Source organism: Momordica charantia, assembly GCF_013281855.1.
Source record: "Momordica charantia cultivar OHB3-1 chromosome 3 unlocalized genomic scaffold, Mcharantia_2.0 BLBB01000003.1, whole genome shotgun sequence".
In the NCBI taxonomy this organism is placed as follows: Eukaryota; Viridiplantae; Streptophyta; class Magnoliopsida; order Cucurbitales; family Cucurbitaceae; genus Momordica; species Momordica charantia.
Window position 1 is genome coordinate 20398063 of NW_028275161.1, and position 20862 is coordinate 20418924.

Sequence of the window (20862 nt, forward strand, 5' to 3'; positions counted from 1 at the left end):
TTTTATATTTTGAAATTTACTTGTGATTATAAAATCTTTTTTCAAATATTTATTTATTTTTATTCAAACTTTCATATTTTTTTCTTTTTAAAAATATTTTGAGATTTCAAATTTTTTATTCTCTTTATTTTTTATTATTTACTCTCTAAAATTTTTCTCAAACTTTTTCAAACATATCTTTTAAAAATTTTCTACTTTTTTTGCCTCTTGTTTTATAATTTATTCTTTCCAAAATGCTTTTCATTTCAAGCTTTTTCTTCCAAATCTTCAACTTTTTTTTAATTTTAATATCGTTTTTCTTCTCTCTCAAAACTTTCCCAAAACTCTTTCTAATTTTTATATTTTGAAATTTACTTGGGATTATAAAATCTTTTTTCAAATATTCACTTATTTTTCTTCAAACTTTCATCCTTTTTTCTTTTTAAAAATATTTTGCGATTTCAAACTTTTTATGCTCTTTATTTTTTTTAGTCTCTCTAAAATTTTTCTCAAACTTTTTCAAACATATCTTTTAAAAATTTTCTACTTTTTTGGCCTCTCGTTTTATAATTTATTCTTTCCAAAATGCTTTTCATTTCAAGCTTTTTCTTCCAAATCTTCAACTTTTTTTTAATTTTAATATCGTTTTTCTTCTCTCTCAAAACTTTCCCAAAACTCTTTCTAATTTTTATATTTTGAAATTTACTTGTGATTATAAAATCTTTTTTCAAATATTTACTTATTTTTCTTCAAACTTTCATCTTTTTTTCTTTTTAAAAATATTTTGCGATTTCAAACTTTTTATGCTCTTTATTTTTTTTAGTCTCTCTAAAATTTTTCAGGAACTTTTTCAGACATATCTTTTAAAAGTTTTCTACTTTTTTTCCTCTCGTTTTATAACTTCTTCTTTCCAAAATGTTTTTCATTTCAAGCTTTTTCTTCCAAATCTTCAACTTTTTTTACTTTTAATATTGATTTTCTTCTCTCTCTCAAAACTTTCCCAAAACTCTGTCTAATTTTTATTTTTGAAAAATACTTGAGATTATAAAATCTTTTTTCAAATATTTACTTATTTTTCTTCAAACTTTCATCTTTTTTTCTTTTGAAAAATATTTTGGGATTTCAAACTTTTTATTCTCTTTATTTTTTCTAGTCTCTCTAAAATTTTTCTCAAACTTTTTCAAACATATCTTTCAAAAATTTCTACTTTTTTTGACTCTCGTTTTATAACTTCTTCTTTCTAAAATGTTTTTCATTTCAAGCTTTTTCTTTCAAATCTTCAACTTTTTTTAATTTTAATATCGTTTTTCTTCTCTCTCAAAACTTTCCCAAAACTCTTCCTAATTTTTATTTTTTGAAAAATACTTGAGATTATAAAATCTTTTTTCAAATATTTACTTATTTTTCTTCAAACTTTCATCTTTTTTTCTTTTTAAAAATATTTTGAGATTTCAAACTTTTTATGCTCTTTATTTTTTTGTCTCTCTAAAATTTTTCTCAAACTTTTTCGAACATATCTTTTAAAAATTTTCTACTTTTTTTGCCTCTGGTTTTATAACTTATTCTTTCCAAAATGCTTTTCATTTCAAGCTTTTTCTTCCAAATCTTCAACTTCTTTTAATTTTAACATTGTTTTTCTTCGCTCTCAAAACTTTCTTAAACTGTTTTCTAATTTTTGTTTTTGAAATTTATTGCGATTAAAATAGCTTTTTTAAATGCTTATTAATTTTTCTTCAAACTTTCATCTTTTTACTTCTTTAAAATATTTTGCGATTTCAAATTTTTTCTTCTCTTTATTTTTTTTTGTTATTCACTCCCTAAAATTTTCCTCAAACTTTTTCAAACATATCTTTTAAAAATTTTCTACTTTTTTTCCTCTCGTTTTATAACTTATTCTTTCCAAAATGCTTTTCATTTCAAGCTTTTTCTTTCAAATCTTCAACTTTTTTTAATTTTAATATCGTTTTTCTTCTCTCTCAAAACTTTCTCAAACTCTTTCTAATTTTTATATTTTGAAATTTACTTGTGATTATAAATTCTTTTTTCAAATATTTACTTATTTTTCTTCAAACTTTCATCTTTTTTTCTTTTTAAAAATATTTTGTGATTTCAAACTTTTTATGCTCTTTATTTTTTTTAGTATCTCTAAAATTTTTCTGAAACTTTTTCAAACATATCTTTTAAAAATTTTCTACTTTTTTCCCTCTCGTTTTATAACTTCTTCTTTCCAAAATGTTTTTCATTCCAAGCTTTTTCTTCCAAATCTTCAACTTTTTTTACTTTTAATATTGATTTTCTTCTCTCTCTCAAAACTTTCCCAAAACTCTGTCTAATTTTTATTTTTTGAAATTTACTTGTGATTATAAAATCTTTTTTCAAATATTTACTTATTTTTCTTCAAACTTTCATCTTTTTTTCTTTTTAAAAATATTTTGCCATTTCAAACTTTTTTCTCTTTTTATTTTTTGTTATTTACTCTATAAATTTTTTCTCAACCCTTTTCTAACCATTTTTTTTTATTTTATAATTTTTTTGCCTCTCGTTTTATAACTTATTCTTTCCAAAATGTTTTTCCTTTGAAGCTTTTTCTTCCAAATCTTTAACTTTTTTTACTTTTAATTTTTTTTTCTTGGCTCTCAAAACTTTCTCAAACCTTTTTCTAATTTTTGTGTTTGAAATTTACTTGCGATTAAAACAACATTTTTCAATACTTATTCAGTTTTATTCAAACTTTCATATTTTTTTCTTTTCTAAAATATTTTGCGATTTCAAACTTTTTCTTCTCTTTATTTTTTGTTATTTACTCTCTAAAATTTTTCTCAAACTTTTTCAAACATATCTTTATAAAATTTTCTACATTTTTTGCCTCTCGTTTTATAACTTCTTTCCAAAATGTTTTTCATTTCAAGCTTTTTCTTCCAAATCTACAACTTTTTTTTACTTTTAATATTGTTTTTCTTCTCTCTCTCAAAACTTGGGTTTTTTTTTAATATTGTTGTAAATGAAACTTATTTTAAAAATATAGTTGTTTAATTAAAAATATTAAAAATATTGTAGATTTTGAAACTTATTTTAAAAATATTGTAGTTTTAAAAAATTGAAGGTTGGTTGTCTCTTGAAGAGACGACCTGGCACCGCGTAAATTTTTTTTAAAATTTGAACGTTGGTCGTCTCTTGACGACCATAGAAGAGACGACCACCCGATCGGTTCATTTCTGGAAAAAAAAGTATAATGTTTTATATTATATATTATTTTGTAGCTTTAATTCAAAAGATTCTTTAGTGGTGTAGTGGGTGTACTGTTGCTTAACATCTTTTCCATCTTGGGTCAAACATCTTTCTCTTTTATAACCATTAATCATCTCTTTTTCTTTTTAATATATATTATTATTTATTTAATAATAATGATACATTTATTATTATCACTATCATTTTATAACCATTAATGATCTCTTTTTTTAATATATATTATTATTTATTTAATAATAATGATACATTTATTATTATCACTATCATTGTTTTTTCTTTTATTTTATATATTCTTGTTTATATTTTACACTATTATTTATTTTTCTCTTTTTTACTTAATATTACCATTTCCATCCAAACTTCTTTTTTTATACATTATTATTTCTATTCTATATATTATTATTCATTTAATAATAATAATAAAGTTATTATTATTACTATTATTGTATTTTCTTTTATTTTAAAAATAATAAAAGAAAATACAATGATAATGATAATAATAAATGTATCATTATTATTAAATAAATAATAATATATATTAAAAAAAGAGATGATGAACGGTTATAAAATGATAGTGATAATAATAAATGTATCATTATTATTAAATAAATAATAATATATATTAAAAAGAAGAGATGATTAGTGGTTATAAAAAATAAAAATGCGTAACCTAAGATTCAAATAGGATGGGAGAGATATTAAGCAACAACACTCACTACACCACTTAGGAATCTTTTGAATTAAAACTATTAAATAATATATAATATAAAACATTATACTTTTTTTTCTAGAAATGAAGGTTGGTGGTCTCTACCTTTAGTTTTTTAAAACTACAATATTTTTAAAATAAGTTTCAAAATCTACAATATTTTTACTATTTTTAATTAAACAACTATATTTTTAAAATAAGTTTCATTTACAACAATATTAAAAAAAAAAACCCATCAAAACTTTCCCAAAACTCTTTCTAATTTTTATTTTTTGAAATTTACTTGTGATTATAAAATCTTTTTTCAAATATTTACTTATTTTTCTTCAAACTTTCATCTTTATTTCTTTTTAAAAATATTTTGCGATTTCAAACTTTTTATTCTCTTTATTTTTGGTTATTTACTCTCTAAAATTTTTCTCAAAACTTTTTCAAACATATCTTTTGCCTCTCGTTTTATAACTTATTCTTTCCAAAATGTTTTTCCTTTCAAGCTTTTTCTTCCAAATCTTTAACTTTTTTTACTTTATTCTCTTTATTTTTGGTTATTTACTCTCTAAAATTTTCTCAACCATTTTCTAACAAATTTTATTAAAAATTTTCTACTTTTTTTCGCCTCTTGTTTCATAACTTCTTCTTTCCAAAATGGTTATTCTTTTCAAGTTTTTTCTTCCAAATCTTCAACTTTATTTACTTTTAATATTGTTTTTCTTCTCTCTCAAAACTTTCTCAAAACTCTTACTAATTTTTGTTTTTTGAAATTTACTTGTGATTAAAAAATCTTTTTTGCAAATATTTATTCATTTCTCTACAAACTTTCTTTTTATCTCTTTTAAAAATTATTTTACGATTTCAAACTTTTTCCTCTCTATATTATATTTTTTGGTTATTTACTCTCTAAAATTTTTCTCAAACTTTTTCTACCATATTTTTTAAAAATTTCAACTTTTTTTCCTTTCATTTATAACTTCTTTCTTTCAAACATGCTTTTCGTTTCAAGCTTTTTTGTTTCCAAATCTTGAACTGTTTTTACTTATAATTTTTTTTCTTCCCTCCCAAGACTTTGTCAAACCTCTTTCTAATTTTTGTTTTTAGAAATTTACTTGGGATTAAAAAATATTTTTGCAAAGTCATATTAATTTTTTATTTCATATTAAAAATATTTTTTGATTTCAAACTTTTTTCTTTTTTTATTTTTGGTTATTTACTCTCTAAAATTTTTCTCAACCTTTTTCTAACCAACTTTTTTGCCTCTAGTTTTATATCTTATTCTTTCCAAAATGTTTTTCCTTTCACGTTGTTCCTTCCAAATCTTTAACTTCTTTTACTTTTGATTTTGTTTTTCTTCGCTCTCAAAACTTTCTCAAACCTTTTTCTAATTTTTGTTTTTGAAATTTAATTGCGATTATAACAGCTTTTTTGAAATACTTATTCATTTTTCTTCAAACTTTCATCTTTTTTTCCTTTTAAAATATTTTGCGATTTCAAACTTTTTCTTCTCTTTAGTCTTTGTTATTTAGTCTCCAAAATTTTTCTACTTTTTTTGCCTCTTGTTTTTAACTTCTTTCCAAAATGTTTTTCTTTTTTCAAGCTTTTTCTTCCAAATCTTCAACTTTTTTACTTTTAATATTGTTTTTCTTCTCTCTTAAATCTTTCCCAAAACTCTTTCTAATTTTTGGTTTTTTGAAATTTACTTGTGATTAAAAAATCTGTTTGCAAATATTTATTCATTTTTCTTCAAACTTTCTTCTTTATCTCGTTTTAAAAATATTTTTCAATTTCAAACTTTTTCCTCTATATTTTTTTTGGTTATTTACTCTCTAAAATTTTTCTCAACCTTTTTCTAACAAATTTTTTTGCCTCTAGTTTTATAACTTATTCTTTCCAAAATGTTTTTCCCTTGAACTTTTTTTACTTTTGATTTTGTTTTTCTTTGCTCTCAAAACTTTCTCAAACCTTTTTCTAATTTTTGTTTTTAAAATTTAATTGCGATTAAAACAGCTTTAGTATTTTTCTTTAAACTTTCATCTTTTTTTCCTTTTTAAAATATTTTGTGATTTCAAACTTTTTCTTCTCTTTATTTTTTGTTATTTAGTCTCTAAAATTTTTCTAAAACTTTTTCAAACATATTTTTAAAAAATTTTCTACTTTTTTTGCCTCTTGTTTTTAACTTCTTTCCAAAATGTTTTTCTTTTTTCAAGCTTTTTCTTCCAAATCTTCAACTTTTTTTAATTCTAATATTCTCTCCCAAATCTTTCCCAAAACTCTTTCTAATTTTTGTTTTTTTTTTTGAAATTTACTTGTAATTAAAAAATCTTTTTGCAAATATTTATTCATTTTTCTTCAAACTTTCTTCTTTATCTCTTTTTAAAAATATTTTGCAATTTCAAACTTTTTCCTCTCTATATTATATATTTTGGTTATTTACTCTCTAAAATTTTTCTAAAACTTTTTCTAACATATTTTTAAGAATTTCAACTTTTTTCCCTATCGCTTGTAACTTCTTCTTTCAAACATGTTTTTCATTTCAAGTTTTATTTTTTCCAAATCTTAAACTTTTTTTTATTTCAAATTTTGTTTTTCTTCTCTCTCAAATCTTTCTCAAACCTCTTTCTAATTTTTGTTTTTAGAAATTTACTTGTGATGAAAACGTCTGTTTTGAAATACTTATTCATTTTTTTCAAACCTTCATCTTTATTTCTTTTTTTTTTAAATATTTTACAATTTCAAACTTTTTCTTTTCTTTAATTTTTTTTATTCTGTCTAAATTTTTTCTCAAACTTTTTCTAACATATTTTTTAAAAATTTTCTACTTTTTTCCTCTGGTTTTATAACCTCTTCTTTCCAAAATATTTTTCCTTTCAAGCTTTTTCTTCCAAATCTTTAACTTTTTTTACTTTTAATTTTTTTTTCTTCTCTCTCAAAATTTTCTCAAGCCTCTTTCTAATTTTTATTTTTTAAATTTACTTGTGATCAAATGATCTTTTTGTAAATATTTATTCAATTTTCTTCAAACTATCATCTTTAATTATTTTTAAAAATATATTTTGCAATTTCAAAATATTTTAAATTTTTTTGAGTGATTTGTTTCTAAAATTTTTTTGTCTAAATTCTTTGTTTCTCGCTATTTTTTTTTTTTTACCATTGTCTAATTATTTTTTCTAAATAATTTTTGTTCGATATTGTCCACTTTAGACATAGCTCTTACGACTTTGCTTTTGGTCACCCAAAAGACCTCACACCAATGAGATAATTGTTCTCTGTTATATACGATGATCATTCCCTGTCAATGTGCGACTTTACCTTACAAACCCAACAAATTTTTTCCACTCTTTTAAAGGTTTTTCATGTATTGATTTTTTTTGTTTTTCTAACTGTTTCTTTTTTTTTCTCTAACTCTTTTTTTCTTTTTTATTCTCTAACCTCTCTATTAAAATCTATTTAGCTTTTTCCCCTCCAAAATTTTCCCTCTCTAACTTTTCTACTCTCTAAAAATAATTACATAAAAGTTTTTCGTTCAAATATATTTTTTTTGTCTCTCTAAATTTTTTTTACCACTCCCTCTAAAATTAAAATTTTGTTCCTATCTCTAATTTTTTTTATCCATAAACATTTCTTTTTAACAGTTTTTTTATCCTTTTTTCTTCCAAAAATTTACTCCATCTCTCTCCTCTCAACTTTAGATCTCCAGAATTTTTATTTCTCATTTCTTACTTATCTCAATTTTTTTCCTCCCTTTTAAAGGTTTTTCATGTCTTGAGATCTTTCTATCTTTTTAAAAAAATTACTTATCATTTAAAAGAACTTTTTATTTTTCAAAAATTATATCTCAATTTTAAATTTGTTCCACTCTTCTAACGGGCTTTTTTCCAATTTCATTTTATCCTCTATAACATTTTTTTAATTCTCTTTTAACTCTTTTTACCTAAAAATATTTTTTGTACCTCTCAAACTTTTTTACCCACTCTAATTTTTTTAAATCTAACTTGTTTTCCTTCCAAATTTCGACTCTCTTTCTATCTCTAATCTCTCTATTTTTTCCCCTTTCTTCAACTTTTTTCTTCCTAAATTTTTGTTCCTCTTAATGTTTTTTAAAACTATCTTTTATTTCTCTCTCCAAGCTCTCTTTTTCCAAGTTTTCTTTCAAAAATTTTTGTCACCCTCTCAAACGTTTTTCACTTTATAACTTTTTTCCATCTCTTAAAATTTTCCAACTAATATCTTCTCTCAAAAATATTTAACCTCTCTAAAATTTTAATACCCTCTCTTTTAACTTTTTTTTCTCTCTAATTTTTTCCCTCTAACTTGTTTTCTATTAAAATTTTGTTCCTATCTCTACTTTTTTTCTCTATAAAGCATTTCTTTTTAATAATTTTTTTTTAACCTTAAAAAGTCAAAAGGTTTTTCATATCTTGAGATCTTTCTATCTTTTTAATAAATTTACTTATCATTTAAAAGAACTTCTTAATGTTAAAAATTATATCTCAATTTCAAATTTTTTCTCTTTTAAATTTTTTCCTCCCTCTTTTAACGGGCTTTTTTTTCCCTCTCTAACTTTTTTTTTAATTCTCTTTTTAACTCTTTTTACCTAAAATTTGTTTTTGTACCTCTCAAACTTTCTATTTCTCCTCAATTCTACCCCAATTTTGAGAAGCTTGCCCTTATTTTTATAAAAAAATTTATCCTCTATTTCTCTAATTTTTTTATTTTTGTTTTGTTTTTTTTTCCTATCTCCAAATGGTTTTCCTTAAGAGTTTGTCTCTCGTTATATTACTTCTCTCTCTTTAAAATGTTTACACGTCTCCTTTTTAATCTCCAACATTTTGTTCACTTTCTCTAACTTTTTCTCTGAATAAACCTTTTTTAATATGTCTTCCTAATTTGTTTCTCTTTGAAATTTTTTACACCCTTAATTTTAATATCTTTTCTGCCTAAATTTTTATACCTCTCAAACTTTTTTCTCTCTAAATTTTGATAAATATTTTTCCATATTTTTTGCTCTCATTGCCTTTGGTTATTTCTCTAAAATATTTGTATTTCTCTCTCTCCCTCTCTCCAAGTTGTCCTCTATTGAACTTTTTTTTGTTTTCTAAAATTTTCCTTTTTACCTTTTTCTTTTTCTCTAAATTTTCCCCGTATTACTTTTCTCTAGAATTTCTCCCATCTCTTTTTGGAACATTTTTCCTCAATAAAACTTCTGTCTATCATTCTATAACTTTTTCTAAACTCTTCACTCTCCAAAATTTTTATTTCTCATTTCTCACTTTTTGAACTTTTTCCTCCATCTTAAATTTGTGTCCAGTAACTTTTTTTCATTCTAAATTTTTACCTCTCTAACTTTTTCTCTACCAAAACCTTTTTCCTATATCTCTACCTCTATTTCCCTATAAACTGTTTTTTTAAGTGTTTTTTCATCCTTGAAAAGTTTTATTTTCTTTATGTTTTTATCTCTACATTTTTTTTCCATTTGATCTCTCATACATTTTGATTTTTAATTTCTTACTTATTTTAACTTTTTCCTCTCTAAAAGTTTTTTCCCGGTCCCTCTCTCGTAAGGGCCGTTTGTTTCGTGGGAATCCAAGATTTCCATGAGACAGGCATCTTGATTCCCACGTTTGATTTGTGGTAATGTAAGATACCCGGGTATCTCGAGATGTCCGGGTATCATAAGATGCCCATTTGAAAGGCATCCGAGTCGACATTATTCCCATGTCGATGGCATCCTATATTGACATTTTTACCCCTTCGTTATATTTTCTTTTATCAAATTCCTTTGGTTTTATTTGTAATTTTATAGTTAAAATAAATTAATATACTCATTGACTAATAAGCAATTAAACATATTTATGTATTACATGTACATATAAAATAAACTTCAATTAAATTTTATAATATCTCTATTTACTTTTTATATTTGGAATGAATTATTATGAATAATATCTATTACCTTAAATACATAATTTTAAAGCAACATTTTTTAACGATCAGCTTACCTTTGATATTTTTCTTCTCAAAAGAATATGATTTGATAATATAATAAATAAATTTTACCTCATATAACATTAATTATATAATTGTATTTTTTTAAATATTAAAATTGAAAATGAAATTTATATTCAATATTAATTACTTTTAAGAAAGTCTTATATTAATATGAATTCTACCTAATAACATACAAAAATTAATACATATACGCAATTAATATAAAAAAACCTAAAATATTAAATTAATCTAAGAAAATCTATTATATAAATGCAAATTATATTAGATTAATGTATAAATTATATGAATATTCGTAAGGGCATTCTTGAAAGATGGTATAAATTTAGAACATTCTCATGAATAAATCCTGCAAATCAAACATGGTTATCCGGATATTCCCAAACATCCTTATATATTTTCAACAAACTTGGTCATCTGAAGATGTCAGACATCTGAAATTTCAGGCATCTGCATTCCAAAAAACAAACGGGCCCTAAATGTTTCTTAATGGCTAACTTTTTTCCATCTCTTAAAGTTTTGTCCAACTCTGTCTCTATTTTCTTTCCAAAATATTTTATCTCTCTCAATCTTTTTCCCTATTTCATTATCTTTCTCTTTATATTTTTTCCTTCTCTAACTTTTTCTATGAACATTTATTTTTAATTATTTTTTGATCCTTGAAAAGTTCTCTCCTTTAACTTCCTTTTCTCATTCTAACATTTTACTTTTTTTCTCTGTCCCCAATTTTTTTTCTCTTAAAATTTTTTTCTCTCTCTTTTTAATATTTTTTCGATCTAAACTTTTATACCTTTCAAACTTTTTCTCTCTAAAATTTTCCTTTTCTTATTTACTATTTTTCCATATATTTTTCTCTCTTTTACCTAATTATCTGTCTAAATATTTTGCATCGCTTTCTCTCCCTCTCTCTAAGTTTTTCTTTTTAAACTTTTTTTCTCTAAATTTTTCCCATCATTCTTTTCGGACATTTTTCCTCATTACAACTTTTTTCTCTCATTCTATATCTTTCACTTCAATAATTTTCCCTCTATTTTTCTAAACATACTCCAAAATTGTTATTTGTCATCCCTCACTTTCTTAACTTTTTGTCCTCTTTAAAATTTGTCTCTAACTCTTTTTTTATATATCTGTAACATTTTTTAAATTCTTACTCTCTCTTTACCTTTGTTATCTTTCTAAGGTTTCTTACCTTTTTCTGTAACTTTTCTTTTTCTCTCTTTCTAAATTTTCTCGATTAAATTTTTTTCCTATCTCCAACTTTTTTTTTTAAAATTTACTTTTTTCATTTGCAACTTTTCATGTTTCCAACTTTTTCTCTCTAAACTTTCTACCTTCTCTCTTTGTTGTAACTCCTTTCCTAGTGAAAAATTTTCTCTATCAATCTTAATTCTTCCTCTCTAAATATTTTTTTTATCACTCTCTCCTAATTTTTTTCTCTTTTAAATCTTTCCCTCTCTCTTCCAAACTTTTTTCTCTCTTTTAATCTTTCTCTCTCAGTTTTTCTTCATTCTCAAGAACTTGTTTGCAACTCTTATTTTTTATCTCTCTTACTTTCTCTTTAAAATTTTCAATCTCTCTTTGCATTTTCTCTTTCTAAAAATTGTTTTATTCTCTCTCAAAAATTCTTGTCCCTCTCTTTCTATCATTTTTGTCACTAAAATATTTTCAATCTCGAAATTTCTCTCTAAAAATTTTGTTAATACCTTCCTTTTAACAATTTTTTTCTCTTTGAAAAGTTTGGCACTCTTTTTATAACATTTTTTCTTTCGTCTAAGATGTTTTACCTCTTTTTCTATCCCTCTTTCTAACTATTTTCTCCCCCCAAAATTTGTATCAGTGTCTTGAACTTTTATCCCAAAATTTTCTCTCTTTGTCTAACTTTTATTTTGTCTTATTTATTTTACCTCTCTCTAACTACTACCTGGCTGAATTTCTCTCTTTTTTTCTCTCTTTTACTTTGTCTTTCAAATTTCTCTCTTTTTTTTTTTCAAATTTCTTTTGTCCCAAATTTTATATTTCTCACTCTCTAGTTTTTCTCTCTCTTCTTTGTATAATTTTTTTTTTCGGTCTCTCTCTTCCTAACTTTTTTCTCTCTAAAATTTCTATCTTGTTCACTAACTTCTTCTTATCAATATACATGAGGCTTCATTCTCGAATGGTCTTCTTCAGTTCTTTTAGGTTTATGCTCTACTCCAAGTAAAGATCTGCTCGATTTGAATTTGCATATATAGGACAATGCCTCAATAGCATGCCTTTTTGCTACGACTTTTTTTTTTTCAATTTTATTTCATGCTTTTAACCAAATATTCAACCAACTTATTCATCATATTACTCGATTGATTAACAGTTTTATCTCAAAACAAATTGGCAACGAGGGGTAGTCCGTATATATTATAAATTTTTATTAGGTCCCTTATCTTTTCAACGAGAGATGGTTAACTCTTATCACTTTAATATTTTTAGCTCAAACATTTTTTACCCCCTCTCAACATTAATTTTAAAAAAAATCTTTGTGGGTCGTTTCTCTCTGTAACGGACTTTTTCCCCGCTCTCTCTCTTTAATAACTATTTTCTCCTTCGTCTACTCTAATCATAATGAAAGAAAATCTAAAGTGAACAAATATATATACACTAATTATATAGCTTTTTTCTCCCTTGTCTAGGGATTAGCTTACATTATTTATAATATTACGAGTCCTTCTGTTAAGATTTTTTATCAGTCCTCTTTTCTTTCCATTAGAAATAACATTGTACGTTATTTTTTGGTTAATTGGTAACGGATTTGATCGGCCTATTACTTTGTCTCGATTACTTTGTCTTTATATATATTTTTGGGTTGGTTTAAAATTCCATTATTTATACTATATATGATATTTAATTATAATTTGTTACTTTACTTTAGGTTTTATGTTGCTACATGAAGTGTATAATATAGCTCTTCGCTTTCTAACTTTTTTTTCTGTCATTTTTTAAGGATTTCGCCTGAAAGGATAAGAGACAATAGACATATAGGCTACTTTTCTCATTACCAATTGATTTTGAAATACTCATAATATTGATTAGATTGATATTACCAATAAAGTACAGTGTGATAATTGGTTAGAAAAATCAAATTTTAAAAATGTCTGGAAAAAGGAGAATAATCGATATTGGAACATGTTTTCATATAATGAAAAGCCAACATTGTATAAATAAATTTGAATATTATTTGAATGATAATTTGAAAAAATTACAACTATGTCCTTTCATGAAAATTACAGAAGTGACCATATAAGAAAGAGTTTAAAATTTTCCTTATTTGTTTTTCTAATTTGTACAATATATTGATGGATTAATATTACCATTAAAAGAACTCGAACTTTTAACCTTTGTTAATTTATGTATATACATTTTAAATATTTACTCAAGTAGATATTTCAATTGCTACTTTTTTGTTAAAAAAAAAAAAGAAACTAGTTTTGTTATTATTTTAACCCAAATTTTAAAAATGTTTGAAAAGAAAGAGAATGAATGACGTATGAAAAGTAAAAATGATAGTAATAAGTGTTATTATTTGTAATTTGTTCAAAACAAAAAGAAATGATTTTTTACAGAATTTAAAAAATGAATTTTTCTTGATGCTATTTTACTTTGGCGTTTAGTTTCTGGTTAAACCAACTTACCTAAAAATAAACACTAAACAACGTTATTAAAAAAAATTGAATAAACAAGCTTTTTAAAAAACTTTTCCTTATTGTTTTCCAAATATGTATAATTTATGAATTGAAATTATTAACCAAATTTCTTAAATATAACCAAGATTTTGATCACTTTTTTATTTTCAAAACTTAGCTTAGATATTGAAAACGTTTTAAAAAATTAAATAGATAACTGAATTTTAAAATTTATTATTATCTTACAAGATCTAAATGTTGTAAGGTCACATCAATTGATATCAATCTAAAATACACGTTTATTCCAAACACGTTTGGTCCAAATAAAAAAAAAAGGGAAAATAAACGTCCATGGGAACCCTTAGGCTCCAAGTTTTCCTTGCACATGCTTTTCTTGATGGGGCTGCAAATTAAGGCTGGGATTAATTGGCATTTACCCTACTTTTAACTTCTATAAGAATCCCTTTCAAGTGAAACTACCATTCTGCCCAAGCCAAACAGCCGTTGAACACAAATACTGGACGAAGGACATTCTTGTCATTTTACCCGAGCTGCCCCAAAAAGTTTAGAGAATAGGCATCCAAGGTTGAGAGCTTAGTATTCCCCTGACACCAAAAAAAACTGCAATTAAGGGACAAACATTTAATTTAAATCAGCATTGCACCTGCACGTGCGCTTGTTTTATTACTCAATGCCTCCCCCACTACTTTTATTATTTGCACGTGTGCACGCATTTTTCTATTATTATCCCATAGTCTGTTTGGAATTTGAAAAATATAGATCCTTCTTTTCCCTGACATATTAATTTAAAAAAGAAAAAAAAAACTAGTTATTTCAAAAGAAAAATACATGGAGGAATCTTGTTTTTTTTTTCTATTTAAATGTTTCACCATCCAAAGAGAGAAATTAAAAAAAATTATATAATAATGAATTGTAAAATATTCAAGGGTGAAAAGGATAAAGATTAATCCACCAAATATCTTTTTATTTTAAAAATAATATTAGAGAATTAATTTGCGGAATAAGTTTAATAATCCAAGAAACAGGCGGCAGAAACTTCACTGATGCCTCTCTTTTAGGCCTCCAATAAGAATCCCCTTTGCAATTACAGCTGTTTCCCAACTCTATTAATTTAACATATATAATCCAACATGTACTTTCATTTTTTTTAATTAAAAATATTTATTATAAATCATTTATAAATTTAAAGTAAGTCAGCAGATAAGACACATGTTACGATTTTTTACTTCGTATTTATTCAACTACTTATGAAATTTAATATAATGTAATTTAATGGGATATGGTGACTGTGCCATGGAAAGTAGCAATGTTTTTTTTTTGGCATTTTAATATGCAATTTGGTACGATAGAGAGAATGCCACTGCACGTGCTGTTGCATGTCATCTCTTCTCCCCACTGCTCTGCTCTGTTCTGGGATTCATCTTTGTTCAACTAATTTCTAATGCATTTTGTTTCTCATTGAAATTTTGGCCATTTACATTTGCCATTGTTTTCACCATTTACATTTCCCATTGTTTTCAAGTTTCCTTCTCTATTCATGAGCATTTGCTTGAGGAAAATCTCTCCTTTCCGAGAAGGGTTTCTTTGATTTTAGCCTCTTTTTTGTTATTTTGCTCTCTTGACGAATTTTGGTATTGGGATTGGGAAGTAAGTTGATGATTTGTTCCTAAGCTATAGTCTTTTTGGAATTTTGTCGATGGTGGAGCTTCAAGGTTGTGCTGGTTTAGTGAATGGGCCTGCATTATGTGCTGCAATAGACCAGGAATCCAAAGGGGAGAATGTGAATGTTATTGCACAAATGGCCGATGAGTTACAGAGGGAGAGACAGAGAAATGCTGAACTGCTGGACAGAATATCATTTCTTGAAGCTAAATTGTTACAGGAAAGAGTGTATAAGGAAACCCAACTTGCTGATGGACTTGTATGATTTCTTGGTTCTAATTTGGTCACTGATTTCTTTTCATTTTCTTTCATGTGCTCAACGACCATTTCTTCACCTTTTCATTTCAGGGCAGTTGTTCCAAGTCAATGCCAAGAAGCTTCAAGAGGCTTAAAAGAAGCAAAGAAGATAGTGTTGAGAAAAATGAAACAGTAATGAAGTGTGGCACTCACTGTTTCACCCCCAAAGATGCAAATCCAGAAAATCGATTGGTCAGTTGGATGAGTATGGATGAGACACAGTTTGTGCATTGTGAAAAATTGAAGGAATGTGATGTTACTGCGGATGGTGTAGATACAGACGAAACCGATGATGAAGATGATTATTATCAGGAGGAGATTGATGTTCCTTTTGACATAAAGGATTGGGAAATTAATGGGAATTCAAAAAGTGTCCATGATATTGAACAAGATATCGATCTCGATTCGAATGCAGGATATTCGGAGAACCGCTCTTGTGCTGAAAATAAGCCAACATTTGTAGATGAGCAAACAGAAGCTGAAGAATATGGAAAAGGACAGGAGCCTAAAACTGAGGTAGAAGAGAGAAGTGAAGCCAAAAAAACTTTAGTGTATAATGTAGGATTACGAAATGTATCACTCCAAAGAAAGCCTCCAAAGTTAGCTTTCTGTCCTAAAGAAGTAAAGGGGATTATTGAATCAGAAATCTTGCTGCAGAAAAATGCACAGTCCCACACCATGAGGAAGATAGTAGTTTTTTCATGTCTTGGTATAAGGCATGGTTGTGAGGAGATCTACGAGTTAGACTTCAATCATTTCAGTATTCTAAGAAAAGGAGAGCCATTCATTTCTCCTCAAGATCCTGGGGTAAGCAGCTCAAGATTTATTAGACACATGTTTCAAAAAATGTGTTGTATTTCCTCTCCTTACTCCCATGGAGTTTAAATGTTTTCATTTTCGTAGGATAATAAAGTTAGCTCTCCTTCTTTGATTCTTTCCATTGTTAGGCTAAAAAGTACTTGTTATCAGGAGCATGTCTTGTATGAGAATCCTGGTGTGAGGAGGAAGATCTTCTACCCCAATAGACACCACCCGACATTATGCCCTGTTCAAATACTTGAGGAAGAGAAAGCTATGCGACCATTGGATGCTAACTGTCCTTCTTGCTTATTTCTCTGCATCAAATACGGCGGCAGGACGAGGAACCTCCCGCAGAACGAGTAAGATAACCGTTTGGGAAGGAGAGCACGCTTCGTTATTTCAATTTTTATCATTCTCATTGACATGGATTAGCTTTAGAAGTTTCCTTTGCGTAGTTGTGTTCATAGTTATTAACTGTTATGAAGATTTTGTCACTGATTATGGCCAGATATGTGAGGCAGCGAATGGGAAGAAACAAGCTCAAGTCTTTTGGGCCACTCATGTGCAGGATGGCTATGCTGGCTAATACTCGCAGTGGGAGTTTTTTCTTCAAAGCCTTGGGCATTACCCTTCTCTTCATGGCTGGTTTTCCAGATGATCTCGTCCGCAAAGAAACCAAATATCGTAATTTGGACTTGCTTCAGAAATACTACAGGTATTAAATTGCAAACGAAGTAGCATGACAGGAAAAATGAAGCAAGAAAGGTGCATTTTGAAATATGGATTTTGGAGGATTGTGGCCACAACTCAAGATCCTTGTCTTTGACATAATAATAAAGCTCCTTTTTGTAACAAATTATAGGATGTTCTCGATTTATTTACCAAAAAAGATTGTTAGTGACACTTTATAACCACAATCATACAATGTAGCACTTCAGCAATAAACTTACTGTTGCAGGACAGACAAAGATGCCGAAGGCGAAGAGTTATTCCTCGCACGCTCAACGATTGACAAATTTGTAAGATCGCAACCCCTCTTAACTCAGAATCTCTGTACTCATATTCAGTGAAGTGTTTCAGATGCTATAATTCTGCAAATTGCATCATGAAGGTTGAGATATTGACACAATTTTGTTCAACACAGGATGACAAATCTGTTCAGGAGCAGCTAGCTGGAAGAACTATTCCAACAAAACCAAGGGGGAAAAAACAAAGTAACACCAATGAACAACCTGGCTCTTCACAAAAGACAGCAGCCCATCAGTCATCATTTTCAACACAAATTGGATCAGTAGGATATACTTCAATCCAAACTAGTGCTGTGGCAGCATTTCAGTCACTGCCATCTCCATCTCAGACACCAGTTGATAGTAACCATCCAATTTCCAACCCAGTGGTTGGAAGTTCCTGTGGTGTGGCCTCCTACCAAAATCAACACCCATTTAATTATTTCCCACCAAACGCATTTGTTCCTCTGATGTATTGGCCTCCTCCCAACTCATTCAATCCAGGACTTTACCCTTCTCCTTATACTTACCATTCTTTTCCATCTAGTGGAAATTGTATATCCTTCCAAACTCATCCTTGTGGCAGCCTTCCATGCAGCCCCTTCATACTAAAACCTGTGGAAGAAAATGCAAAGAATGAGGACATCTCAGAAGAAACGGATAGTAACTCTGACAGTACTTCAAGCAGTAAAGATTAAAACATATCAACAAGCAGCAAACGGTAACTCGGTCTCCCCTTGTATTACTCTGCTTTAAATTTAGGACCCACATTATCAGTTATTCCCTTACTTTTGTGTCTCATTCTAAGTGGGGTAAGATGATGACTAAGTCACCACTCCTTGTTTTTGTATTATTCCTCCATTCATCTGAATGAAAAATTATTATCAGATTTATCTGTAGCATCTTCACTCATCTTGATAAGTTCTTGTTGATAAAAAAAAAGAATACCATCTTTAGATTTGTTATTATCAGCTAGTAGATGCTCAAGAATCGTTACTGCTAAAGTTGTGAAAATTCTAATATTGTTATTGACTGTTATTTCTCTTCTTGTTCCAATTTTCTTCATCTGGCTCCACTAGTCAAACGTTCATCCAATGTGAGTCCCAAGATTTCAATTATTTTGTTGCAAAATACCATGACAAGTGCATTTACTTGGATGCAAATGAATCTTTTCCTTTCTGTTTATTTATCTTATTTTTTACATGGACAGATCTTTCTTTTGGTTCTCCTTCCAATATTTTCAGTGCTTTTTAACCATGTAATCGCATCTAATTCAGTATGATTGTAGTACAAAGCCTGAATCTCTTGCCATTGTGCAGCTTTTATCACGACAAGAAGATAAATTAAGTACATTCGCACGGATCATGAAAAACCCATCACCATACACCATCCTTTCATACATACATACAGCTCCAACATCCATCCATATATTCCCCTTTTACCAACATCAAGCTTGTAATATAAGCACAACTTAGCATAATCCTACAGAACAAACAGAAGCAGCAGTCACCAGCACAGATTCCATCAAAACAAACCCACTTTAATTACCTAAACCTAACAACAGATGGAAAAACCAGTCTTATTCAGCCAAACCTCACTCCCATCTCCCTTAACCAGAGAAATGGATCTTGAGCGAGAGCTTGATTCTTCTTTCTTTAGCCCACAATTCATTCAGTGCAGCTTGTTGGCAACATTGCACTGCTTCCTGATCTCACCCTTTGTGCCAGTGAGAGGGTTGTTCTCAGAGAGGATGGCGATGGCTCTAGAGAATTCCTTGAAGAAGTAGTCTTGCTTCTTGGCCATTTTCTTCACGTATGGCTTTGTTCTCTTGTCTGTGGCCAGTTGGTGGTCCACTATCAGCAACCCCTTGTTGTCAAGTATGTTCCTGTAGTAGTTGTTGTCCAGAATCATGGGTGTGCCACGGTCGTTCCTCACGTACTGCACAGCCTTGGGATCTGGGATCTCATCAGGACACTTGTACAGCATGTGCTCTACATGGCCAGGGTTCAGCACAGGGTCTACCTTTGGGTACAGCCGGTGAACCAGCTTCACACAGTGTGTTCTACCAACACTATGAGCTCCTGCACCATGGCATATGAATTCAGATCTAGTAAGTTTTCACTGACTTTTTTCATCCAAAAAGATATTGGGAGATCATAGATCAAAATGGGAACTTTAACAAGCTTCTGCAGGACTCCTGTTTGGAAAGTCTGAAAAGTGATACTGAGACTGAAATTAACACAGGGTTCGAACACAAAATTTGCTGCTCTAATATCAGATTCTAAATTAACACTAACCCCAAAAGCTTAAGCTGACGCAGTGGAGCGTATCAAGACATGGGACATCGAACGTTTACCTAGTAAAGCGACCACTCCAGGGGTGTCGATACCCATGCCTGCAAATCTTTCAAGAACAACAGACATGCTCTCGTTGTGGTCTGGAAGGTACTCTTCCACCACATCAGCTCTGCTTCTCCTCCCATCTCTTCTGCCTGTCTTAAGTGGGATGTAAGGTCCTCCAAGCTGCAAAAAGAAACAGCCAATTACAACTTCTAAATCTGGAAAAGTTAGTGAAAAAACAGAGAATGAAAGAGAATACATATACTTACAGAAACAATGCCATCTCTGGCGGACAAGACGAGGATGTCCGCACAGGACACAACTCCAGGGCACTCCCTCTCCACTGCTTCTTTTATGGTCTCAATGTACCTAAAGTTCCTGAGTCCGAAGCTCCTGTCAGTTTCCTTCTCGGACAGGGTCCTTCTTGTCGAATCCAGCAGCAGAGATGCATCACAGGACTGCCCTCGACATCAATACGAGGTTATATCAGCAAAAATCACCCAGAAATTTGAAAAAGAGGGAAAATCCATGGAAAGATTATAGAGAATTACTTGAACAGCGCAGTCATGGAAGATGTTCCTGAGCCAGGAGAATGCAGTGTTCTTGTGGCGCTTGTAGAGAAGCCTGACTTGTTCTTTGATGATATCTTCAGCTTGGGGACACGTGTCCTTGTAAAAGTTCATAACAAGTCCATTGTCTGCCTCGTCCTCCGCAGAAGCAGACCTGAAAGAAGCAGCTAAAAAGGAAAGCAAGATGAAGAAAAACAGAGTTCTGGAACCCATTTCTCTTGTGGTTCTTTCTTTCAACACTGTCCACTGAACTTGCTTTTGGCTCTCACTTGGCTACTTCTTAAATAATGGAAAGAGAGAGAAAAAAGAGAGATTTTTTTGGGTGTTATGAAAGTAAAGGATGGATTATTTTGTATATTAATGGTCTTGAAACTCCCTCACTTTTGGGTAAGAAAAGTTGGAGGAAGTGATAAAAATAGGATTTTGAGGAGAAATTTGACGTGGGTTTGTTGAATAATTTTCTGGGTTTGCATGCAATTTGAGTTGTCTTTCAATGGCGCTGTGATTCATTTACTACTCTTGACAGATTTCTTGGACTTTAGCTTTTATTTTCATTTTATAATCCTCTCTCGTGAA

At 28.4% G+C, this 20862-nt stretch overlaps 2 protein-coding genes across 3 annotated transcripts in view; one reads left to right on the forward strand and one right to left on the reverse strand.

Annotated features, from left to right (window-relative positions):
* The window catches only part of LOC111010771 (uncharacterized), a 29326-nt gene extending 11193 nt beyond the window's left edge, over positions 1-18133 (forward strand). Inside the window, exons 7-12 of one of the 2 annotated variants that reach the window (XM_022284309.2) lie at positions 15289-15532; positions 15622-16377; positions 16540-16730; positions 16880-17086; positions 17330-17390; positions 17516-18133. In XM_022284309.2, coding sequence (XP_022140001.1) covers positions 15308-15532; positions 15622-16377; positions 16540-16730; positions 16880-17086; positions 17330-17390; positions 17516-18076 — 2001 coding nt within the window. In that variant the 5' untranslated portion in view covers positions 15289-15307 and the 3' untranslated portion in view covers positions 18077-18133. Of the gene's footprint in view, positions 1-13772; positions 15533-15621; positions 16378-16539; positions 16731-16879; positions 17087-17329; positions 17391-17515 lie in introns of those variants that run through there. The other variant, XM_022284310.2, reaches the window with a different exon arrangement.
* A 610-nt stretch (positions 18134-18743) lies between these two features.
* On the reverse strand, positions 18744-20749 carry PRXR1 (Peroxidase superfamily protein). The gene is made up of 4 exons (XM_022284311.2): positions 20269-20749; positions 19987-20175; positions 19735-19900; positions 18744-19459 (listed from the first exon to the last, which is right to left on the reverse strand). Exons 1-4 carry the CDS (start codon positions 20497-20499, stop codon positions 19050-19052), a joined length of 996 nt encoding a protein of 331 aa, XP_022140003.1. The 5' UTR covers positions 20500-20749; the 3' UTR covers positions 18744-19049.
* Between the last annotated feature and the right edge of the window lie 113 nt (positions 20750-20862).

What these genes read in the sequence shown, in the direction of transcription:
- PRXR1 (XM_022284311.2), bottom strand. Translation starts at nt 20,499, where the DNA reads ATGGGTTCCAGAACTCTGTTTTTCTTCATCTTGCTTTCCTTTTTAGCT. An exon ending in TCCATGACTGCGCTGTTCAA is followed by an intron (nt 20,176 to 20,268) that starts GTAATTCTCTAT and finishes TGTCGAGGGCAG; the next exon opens with TCCTGTGATGCATCTCTGCT. An exon ending in TGGAGTGGTCGCTTTACTAG is followed by an intron (nt 19,460 to 19,734) that starts GTAAACGTTCGA and finishes GCCATGGTGCAG; the next exon opens with GAGCTCATAGTGTTGGTAGA.